At 46.8% G+C, this 10,834-nt stretch overlaps 1 protein-coding gene across 1 annotated transcript in view; it reads left to right on the top strand.

Moving 5' to 3' along the window:
* The first annotated feature begins 4,797 nt into the window (after positions 1–4,797).
* fam120c (family with sequence similarity 120C) overlaps positions 4,798–10,834 on the top strand; it is a 158,552-nt gene continuing 152,515 nt past the window's right edge. The window contains exon 1 of the mRNA XM_037684632.1: positions 4,798–6,004. Within this exon, the coding sequence (XP_037540560.1) occupies positions 5,495–6,004 (510 nt within the window). The 5' untranslated portion in view covers positions 4,798–5,494. The remainder of the gene's footprint in view (positions 6,005–10,834) is intronic.

The raw sequence follows: 10,834 nt of genomic DNA, 5'->3' as shown, positions 1-10,834 counted from the left end.
CTCATACTTTTCATGTTCATACTTTTCATGTTTATACTTTTCATGTTCATACTTTTCATGTTTATACTTTTCATGTTCATACTTTTCACGTTTATACTTTTCATGTTTATACTTTTCACGTTTATACTTTTCATGTTTATACTTTTCAGTTGGCCAACATTTCTAAAAATCTTTTTTTATTGGTCCTAATTTTCAGTTTTTTTTTCATCTTTCGGCTGTTCCCTGTGTTAGGGGTCGCCACAGTGAACTAAGTCCCACGAAGACTTGGCAGTTATAATTTTTATGCTGGATGCCCTTCCTGATGTTATTACTGTTTTTCTTATACATTTTATTGTTGGATGTAACTGGGACCCTGTGTACATAATTTCGCTCCACCACATGTACCACATGAGGTGCGAATGACAATAAAGAAACTCTGACTCTGACTCTGACTCTGACTCTGATGCAACCGCAGACATTTTAATTTTTAATATGAGTTTAATATGAAACTACAAAATAAAACATGCCCACAAATAATATTTAAAACATTTGGAGATTCCATCCATCCATTTTCTTCCTCTTATCCGGGTAGGAACTCCTCCCTGACCCAGAGAGGGCACTCTACCCTTTTCTAGCTCAAGACCATGGCCTCGGATTTGGAGGAACTGATCTTCATCCCGGCCGTGTCCCACTCTGCTGCGAACCGCTCCAGCGAAAGCTGTAGATCACAATCTGATGAAGCCAATAAGACCACATCATCTGCAAAAAGCAGAGACGCAATCCTAAGGCCACCAAAACGGATCCCCTCAACACCTTGGCTGCGCCTAGAAATTCTGTCAATAAAAGTTATGAACAGAATCGGTGACAAAGGGCAACCTTGGCGGAGTCCAACTCTCACCGGGAACAAGCCCGACTTCCTGCTGGCGATGCAGACCAGGCTCTGACACCGGTCATACAGGGACCTAACAGCCCGTATCAAAGGGCCCGGTATCCCATACTCCCAGAGTACCCCCCACAGTGTTCCCCAAGGGACACGGTCGAACGCCTTCTCCAAGTCCACAAAGCACATGTAGGGCAAACTCACACACACCCTCCAGGACCCTGCTGAGAGTGTAGAGCTGGACCAGTGTTCCATGGCCAGGACGAAAACCGCACTGCTCCTCCTGAATCTGAGGTTTGACTATCTGACGGACCCTCCTCTCCAGAACCCCTGAATAGACCTTACCAGGGAGGCTTAAGAGTGTGATTCCCCTGTAGTTGGAACACACTCTATGGTCCCCCTTTTTGAATAGGGGGACCACAACCCCGGTCTGCCAATCCAGGGGAACTTCCCCTAATGTCCACCCAATATTGCAGAGTCGTGTAAGCCAACACAACCCTACAACATCCAGAGCCTTAAGGAACTCCGGGCGAATTTGATCCACCCCTGGGGCCCTGCCACCGAGGAGCTTTTTAGCCACCTCGGTGACCTCAGCACCAGAGATTGGAGGGCTTGACCCAGAGTCCCCAGGCTCTGCTTCCTCAGTGGAAGACGTGTCAGTGGGATTGAGGAGGTCTTCAAAGTATCCTGCCCACTGACCCACAACATCCCGAGTTGAGGTCAGCAGCACACCACTCCCACTATAAACAGTGTTGGTGGCGTATCGCTTTCCCCCCTGAGACGCTGGATGGTGGACCAGAATCGCCTCGAAGCCGTGCGGAAGTCATTCTCCATGGCCTCTCCGAACTCCTCCCATGCCCGAGTGTTTGCCTCAGCGACCATCCAAGCCGCAGGTCGCTTGGACTGCCGGTACCCATCAGCCGCTTCCGGGGTCCCACAGGCCAAAAAGGCCCAATAGGACTCCTTCTTGAGCCTGACAGAATCCCTCACCGATGGTGTCCACCATCGGGTTCGAGGGTTGCCGCCACGACAGGCACTGACAACCTTGCGGCCGCAGCTCTGGTAAGCCGCCTCGACGATAGAGGCACGAAACATGGTCCACTCAGACTCGATGTCCCCCACCTCCCCCGGAACATGTTCAAAGTTCTCCTGGAGGTGGGAGTTAAAACTCCGTCTCACAGGAGACTCTGCCAGATGTTCCCAGCAAACCCTCACAATACGTTTGGGTCTGCCAGGTCTGACCGGCATCCTCCCCCACCATCGGAGCCAACTCACCACCAGGTAGTGATCAGTGGACAGCTCCACCCCTCTCTTCACCCGAGTGTCCAAGACATGTGTCCGCAGATCAGATGAGATGATGACAAAGTCGATCATTGAACTGCGGCCTAGGGTGTCCTGGTGCCAAGAGCACATATGGACACCCTTATGCTTGAACAAGGTGTTGGTTATTGACAATCCATGACAAGCACAGAAGTCCAACAACAGAACACCACTTGGGTTCAAATCAGGGGGGCCGTTCCTCCCAACCACACCCCTCCAGGTCTCACTGTCATTGCCCACATGAACATTGAAGTCCCCCAGCAGAACAAGGGAGTCCCCAGGAGGTGCACTTTCCAGTACCCCCTCCAAGGACTCCAGAAAGGGTGGATAATCTGAACTGCCGTTTGGTGCATAAGCACAAACAACAGTCAGAACCTGTCCCCCCACACGTAGGCGGAGTGAGGCCACCCTCTCATTCATAGGGGTGAACCCCAACACACAAGCACCAAGTTGGGGGGGCAATAAATATGCCCACTCCTGCTCGGCGCCTCTCACCAGGGGCAACTCTAGAGTAGAAGAGTGTCCAGCCCCTCTCAAGGAAACTAGTTCCAGAGCCAGAGCCATGCGTAGAGGTGAGTCCGACTATTTCTAGCCGTAACCTCTCAGCCTCACACACCAGCTCAGGCTCCTTCCCCACCAGTGAGATGACATTCCACGTCCCAATAGCCAGCTTCTGTAGCCGAGGATCAGACCGCCAGGGTCCCCGCCCTCGGCCACCACCCATCCCACATTGCACCCAACCCCTTTGGCCCCTCCCACAGGTGGTGAGCCCATGGGAAGAGGGACCCACGTCTCCTCTTCGGGCTGTGCCCGGCCGAGGTCCATGGGTAAAAGTCCGGCCACCAGGCGCTCGCCCACGTGCCCCACCTCCAGGCCTGGCTCCAGAGTGGGGCCCCGGTGACCCACGTCCGGGCAAGGGAACATTAAGTCCATTTGTTTTTCTCATCATTGGGGTCTTTGGGCTGCACTTTGTCTGGTCCCTCACCTAGGACCTGTCTGCCATGGGTGACCCTACTAGGGGCGTAAAGCCCCTGACAGCATAGCTCCTATGATCATTGGGACACTCAAACCCCTCCACCACCGTAAGGTGGCAGCCCAGGGAGGGGCTTTTGGAGATTATGAATTGTAATTTCAGTGAAGTCTACACAAATGAACCTGTCAATTAACAAAATATCTTGGACACATTACACGCACATACAAAACGGACTGTACTTGTATAACTTTCTATCTTATCAAGACACTCAAAGCTCTTTACAACCTGTGCCTCATTGACCCATTCATACAGCTCTATACTAGATCTATACAAAGGAGCTTCATCACATTCATACACCAATGGGACAAACATTGGAGGCAATGAGGGGTTCAGTGTCATGTCCAGCGACACTTCAGCATGTGACTGCTGGTGGGATTGAACCTCCAACTCTTGCCCCAAACAAAATCAAAAAGCATGGTGACTTGCACAGTGACACAGCTCCTTCAGAGATGATGATGGATGTGTGGTGTACAAGAAAGAAAGAAAAACCATTTTAAAATTTGTTTTGTTTGTTTCTTTTTTTAACACGAGTTTAAAAATGCTGTCGTACCCACAAGGCACTGTCACTCATTCCTAACGCAGTTCTCAAGTAGTTAGCTCTGTTGCTTCACTGCAAGAGGTCCTGGGCTCCAGCCTCAGTGTTCAGTTTGCTGGTTGGTCTTAAAGTGGTGGTCTTAGTCCACCCTCATTCGCCCCACCCTGGGCCCATGAGCAAGGCCCTTAACCCCACCATGTGCTCCCTAAACAGGTCTCTCTTGAAAATGAGTTCTCGTGGCTCAATGAGACTAACCTGGATAAATAAAGGCTAAATGAAAAAAAAAAATGCTTGTGCGTTTGCTCCAGGTACCCATGTTTTCTCTCACTGACCAAAAATATGAACAGTAATACCTAAAGTTTAACATCTGTCTAACATCTTGATAAGAGCGCTGCTGTAGTTTGTTCTCTGTGGTATTTAAATATTTATTTTCTTTGCGTGCAGATACCGAGCACAACCGCAGGGAGGAGACATGCTCGGGAAGATTGAACACGGAACAGCGGCTTCCTACCTGTTACACGTCTTACACTGCTCATGCTTTAGGATAAAGTCATTTTTCAGTATTTCTAACTAATTACGCACATCTTGAATAATTTCAAACAAATGCTTAGGTGTGTATATAGTCCCAATAAAAGCGGAAAACATTTAATTAAACTACATTTGTAAAAAGACGAAAAACATTTGGTGTGCAAGAATACACGAAATAGAACTGTAATAACGTCAGATTTTGAGGAATTTTACTTAACCGTTTTATTCTTATTCCGTTCCTATCGGTACGCTGGTACTTGTAGTTTTAATTTACTTGCTCCCAAAGCTTTTCTATTTGAACGTTTCATCTTTATTGACTACATTTCCCAGCGTTCCACACACCAGTGGCACCTCCCGCTTCACCTTCCTCCCACTCCACTGGGCCGCGAGGAAGTTGCAAGATGGCTGATGTCGCTTGGAAGTAGTGTTCCCCTTTGCATCATGAAGCCGTGAGTGTGGAAGAAAGCGAGGGAGGCACCATCGGGCTTTTCTTTTTCTTTTCTTTTACTTTTCTTTTATTTCGTCAAACATCCATTTCATTCCGCGTCGTGTCCGTTCTGGACGTGTCTTCGGGAGCTGACGCGTCAAATCACGCCGGGGACCCTGCCAGACAAGCTAACGGCTAGCACCTGTTAGCAAACAGAAGAGCAGCTAGCCGCACAGCCGGGCACACCGTAATATTTTGACTTTAAGCGATATCCTGTCACGAGCGAACCAGCAACCTATCGCGACACAACTACTAACATTTCACGGATGTTGTGCACTATAAATGTCAAGAAAAATCCAGCTGTCGTTTGAAAAGGACCGGATTTCAAGGTTTTAACATTATGTTCGCTGACTGGCCTGTGGATCGCTAAGTGATGCGCAGTCCTCTGTTAATGTGCACTAACGCGACACGGTAGTTCGAGCAGCCGTTCACCAGCCCGCCGCATGCCCGGTACCTGCCGCCATCGGAACATTTGGAAGGTAGTTGTCCTACAGCTAAATTATGGGAGTAGGAGATGAGCGGAACTTTTTCTGGCTCTAGGTAGTGTCACTGGCCTTGCTGGCACCGCACCAGAAACCCACGAACTAACCCCGCGAACTAACCTACACTTTGTCCCGACTCGGGAGACCAGTTAGCTCACCTGGTCTCTCGCCCCAGCCCATTACAAACACGGCGTACAGAACGTACTGGGAAGCCGCTCCCAGCCAGACACACCGGCTCAACAACACCGTCATGGGGGTGCAGGGGTTTCAAGAGTACTTGGAGAAGCGGTGCCCCGGGGCCGCGGTCCCCGTCGACCTCCTCAAGCTTGCTCGTACGGCGGCCCGCCAGCCACCTCACCATCATCACCCACACCACCACCCACACCATCCCGGGCCCATGCCTCCCCCGCCGGCCAGGATCCTAATCGACGCTGACTCCAGCCTCCAGCGGCTGTATGGCGGCTACCAGACGGACTGGGTGTGCGGAGGCGAGTGGAACGCCATGCTGGGCTACCTGGCTGCCCTGTCGCAGGCCTGTCTGTATCAGGGTGGCCTGGAGCTCGTGGTGGTTTTCAACGGCACTCTGGGGAAGGAGCGCTGGCCCGAGTGGGCGCGGCGAGCCCAGGGCCAGCGACAGACGGCGCAGCTGATCGTCAACCACGTCGGCAGCAAGGCCACCCCGCCCCCCCGGGCATGGTTCCTGCCTCCGGCCTGCCTCAGCCACTGCGTCCGCCTCGCCATGTTCCGCTTCCGAGTGCGGGTGAGAAACAACTTCTAATGGCTATTTGAACTTGTTCTGAGTGACTGCTGGGTTGAGCTCTTTTCTGCGTTGTTTCATGAGGGTAATCCAGAGTTCTTGTTTTTCTTCAGGTTTGCCTACAGATTAATATGACACGTTTATATAACACTTGGACAAAATGATATTAGATGTTGTCACCTCCTTCAGAGATGATGATGATGAATGTGTGATGTACAAGAAAAAACATTACAAGTCAGTTTTGTCATAGAAGAAAATCAACTGTCATGTTTTTTTTGAGCAAACTCTTTTTGAGCATGTGTTAAAACATGCTGTCATACCACACTACCACTCGTTCATCCCTAACGCAGTTCTGAAGTCATTGTTTAGGTCTCGGCTGATCTATTTTATGAGGCTGAAGCTGATCTTAAGAAATCAGTGCAGCCGTTGGCATATATATATATAACTATTTTTATTTACATATAAACATACACATTTTCAATTGAACTAATATAGTGTAATTGCTGAGCTTAAAAACTGTATTTCACTACACTTATTAGAACTTTGACAGTTAAAATACACACACAGACACGTCGTTCTTCAGGAGATAAAATAATGCAGTAAACTCGGCCACTGATTGAATCCACTTAGGAAGCAGTAATCTAGTTGACCCTGTATTTGCAGTTAGTCTAATGATATGGCAGTGCTTTTTTAAATGGGGATTAGGGTTCAAGTCCTGCCATGGATGTTTGTTTTGTGTTTATTTATTTTTTATTAATCTTGTTCACTATCTTAACCTGCTTTTCCTGTCTGGATCAAGTGGAGCTGGTGCCTGTGGTCCAGATGACATGATTTAACATTTTATGATTGAGCTTACAACCTTTTATATTCACTACATTGCCAAAAGTATTTGCTCACCCATTAAAGTATCAGAATCAGGTGTTCCAGTCACTTCCATGGCCACAGGTGTATAAAATGAAGCACCTCGGCATGCAGACGGTTTTTACAAACGTTTGTGAAAGAATGGGTCGCTCTCGGGAGCTCAGGGAATTCCAGCGTGGAACTGATAAAATGCCACCTTTGCAACAAATCCAGTCGTGAAATGTCCTCCCTCCTAAATATTCCACAGTCGACTGTCAGCTGTGTTATAAGAAAATGGAAGTCAGTGTTTCCCCTAGTTAGCTTGCCATGGCATGGTGCTCATCTCATCCATGATTTTTGCTGATGGGGGGTACAGAGACATGTCTGAGCGCAGCTTGTACTAAAGCCCCCAGTATACTGCCGCGTACATCCATACGCAGAGGTACGCATGTACGTATGCAGAGGTACGTGCGTACCCCCCAGCGTACCCTCCGTGCAAAGCTCAAATTTTTACGACCGCATACGCGGTGTCGCACAATAAACTGCCCAGCGAGGGACTGTTTTGTATGCGACACCAATGTATTATTAAATTCCCCTTCTTCATCTCTGATCTGGCCTTTTCTTTAGTTTTTTTGCCAAGAGGCAGTGATCTCTTCCTCCTCCGTTGATGCCATGACTGAAATGGTGAGAAATGAAAGAATTTGTCTCGAGCGAATTAAACTCAGGGCCAGCGTGGCTGCGGGAGGGTCTGGAGATTTCCTGGTGGGCTGGTCTGATGTGTGGACTGCAGAGCCAGCGCTCCCTGTTTTTTTTATTTTAGATCTTTTTATTAACAACATATAAACACAAACACCGCTGCAGCTGAGGCTGCCAGCGCTCGCTTTTTTTTTCTTTTTTTCTGACCTGTCAATCAATCCAGTAGGCGTGTCAGCAAATGACCAATCGGCGACCTCAATTTGTCCCGAAGGTAAACGCCCCTTGTCTGTGAAGCTGCTCTGCAGCTGCTCGGGGTGGACGCTCGAGTATCATGTCTGAACCCTCTGTGTACAGTACATACACGTGAACGGACTTACGCGGGAGTATACTGGAGGCTTTACAGTTTTTGAGCGGGGGTGGGGGGCGTTCATCATGAGGGAAGAGGCAATGTGAGTGCTGCCTTTGGCTTTTTAGCTAGAGAGCCTGTATTTCGCGCCGCTAGCTTAGTGATATGTCAGTGCCGGGTGGGGGGGAGGGGGGCAAGTACAGTTTGGTAGGCGGGGTGCTCAGTTCTGTTGACGGGGTGGGGCACCCCGCCTGTATAATGGTAGGGGAAACACTGGAAGTGTTTGGGAATGACAGCAACTCAGCCACCAAGTGGTAGGCCACGTAAGCTGACGGAACGGGGTCAGCAGATGCTGAAGCGCATGGTGCGAAGAGGTCGCCAACTTTCTGCAGCATCAATCACTACAGACCAGAGTCTGGTGAGGATGAACTTGACTGGCCTGCACAGAGTCCTGACCTCAACCCAACAGAACACCTTTGGGATGAATTAGAGCAGAGACTGAGAGCCAGACCTTCTCGTCCAACATCAGTTTGTGACCTCACAAATGCACTTCTGGAAGAATGGTCAAAAATCCCCATAAGCACACACTTAAACTTGTGGACATCCTCCCAGAAGATTGAAGCTGTTGTAGCTGCAAAGGGTGGACCAACGTCATATTGAACCCTATGGATTAGAAATGGGATGTCACTTAAGCTCACATGTGAGTGAATACTTTTGACAATGTAGTGTAAATGTATGGGAAATCAGTTTTGGCAGATCAGAGGTATTCAAAAACTGAATATCACCCCACAAAACTGGAAACTGCATCTATACAGGCATATTATGTCTATGGTGTTAACCGGATCGAGATTAGCGGCGCCTCAATAACTTCTCTTTCCATCTCTTTAAACACAGAACTTCCAGTTAAGGATGGGGCCGATCCAGTATCTGTATCGGCCTCTGATACCAGCATAATTTACATATCGGATTTTTCCGATCCACCTGCTGATATTTCTGATCCATGATGCATGTTGGCTTCAAACTATGGAATGGATTTCCTGAACGGAGGCGTGTCTCATGAACCCAGAGTAATAAGACCCGCCTCACATTCAGGAAATCCAGTTCATAGTTTGCAGCAGCTACAACGTGAGGACTGAGTTAGCAGCACTGTAGCTAACAGCTAACAAACTTTTCATCTAAACATGTCGCTGTGTGGAAGTATTTTACACTAAACACCACAAAACAAGACAGCAACGTGCACTGTCTGCAGAGCCACGTTAAACCACGGTAAAGTTAGTTTTATGATGAACATTCGAGCTCCGGGGCTTCAGCGGGACGCTGCTCTTTGCTCAACCCACAACAGGCGACTCGACCCCGGTCAGCCCCTCGGTCTCTGAGGAGGGACTGACTGAGCGCAGCTGACTGAAATCAGGCTGCCTGCTTCGGACTGAACAAGAAGAAGACGTCGCTGAAACCACGGAGCTCTAATGTTTACAGAGAAGTTGCTAAACTTCATCATAATTAATGACCAACCACTATCAGTTGTAGAAAACAAAGGATTTCTCAGTTTGATACTTGCAGCCAAGATCTAGTTTACCCTCCAGGAGATATTTATCAGTACAACAGGAGACAATCATAAAAAACTTATGATTTGAAAATTATATAATAAAACAAAAACATTATAAAGTGATGTAAAATACTAAAAACAGGAACATGTCTGTTGGTTTATGACATGAACTTAGCAGATGTTTGAAGACATTTAACATTTTATTTTATTTAATTCATTCATTTAAAATAAACAAAATAAAAAAAAAATCATCAAAAAGAAAACATTGAATGAAAAGAGTTCAGAAAGAAGAAAAATTTTATTTCTGCCCCTTATTTAAAAAAATATAAAATAACTTTAAACTATCACTTAAATTAATCACTTTAATATCCACTTTAAAACTAGGAATAAAAAGAAACATGTTTTGTGTTAGAATTTAATTCTAACTTTAAATTTTATCCAACATTAATAAAACTTACCTCAAGTTGCCTTTTTGGACATGCATGCATATATTTGTACAAATTTTACTTGAGAGCAGATTATTACAGCCTCATTTAAAATCAATGATGATCATGATATCGGAACTGGATCGGTATCGGACGATATTTAGATGTAGGTATCGGAATCGGATCGGAAGTAATAAATAAATAAAAAAGTGGATCGTGTATCCCTACTTCCGGTTACATTTCAAAATAAGAGCAACATAACTGGGTAGTGGGGAGGGTGAAATGTTTGTTTTTTAATACCTAGTCATTCCATTAAAAAACAAAATCCATTTTGTTTGTTGAATAATGTGAAAATAGTTACAATCGATTCATAAATAAATAAAAATAAAGTAACCAAAATATTAATGATACTTCAACTGTCTTTGGGACAAAGGGTGTTTCTTTAACGTCACATTTTCTTGTTCATCTTTTAAATCAGTCGCTGCAGATGAGTGAGTGTCAGTGTCAGATTCTGCACCTGGAGCAGGTATTCTGTTTACTGCTTCACCTCCTCAGCTGTCTCACATTTTAAGGCTCAGTCCTTCTCCATGTTTCAGCTCCTCTCATGGATCACATCTCATAGAAGAACTTCCTGAGAACATTTTGTTTTGGGCCGTTATCTCGTCACAGGACTCCTGATCTTTAATTGAGACCAGACTTTTTGACAAATGCAGCAGTTTCTCTTCAGATGCTTCATAGTTCATTGTACCCAGACCAGACTCAAACCAACCTGTGTCAGGTGCAGCTACAACCAAGGACTAAAGACAATCTTCTTGAGTTTGACAGCAGATTTAATGCTGCTTCTTAGAAACCTTCAGTTTTAAAAAAAGAGCTGATGTAACTTAACTAAAGAGCAGCAGGTACAGCCAATCAGTGTTTGTCCTCTAGACACGCCTATTCTCCAGAAACGCCCACTTTTGGGCTGCAGAGAACCCCTTCTC

The sequence above is a fragment of the Nematolebias whitei genome, chromosome 11 (assembly GCF_014905685.2).
Source record: "Nematolebias whitei isolate Nwh7 chromosome 11, NemWhi1, whole genome shotgun sequence".
NCBI classification, from domain to species: Eukaryota; Metazoa; Chordata; class Actinopteri; order Cyprinodontiformes; family Rivulidae; genus Nematolebias; species Nematolebias whitei.
The sequence above is the reverse complement of the archived record's forward strand: the minus strand, read 5'-3'. Positions and strand labels throughout refer to the sequence as shown.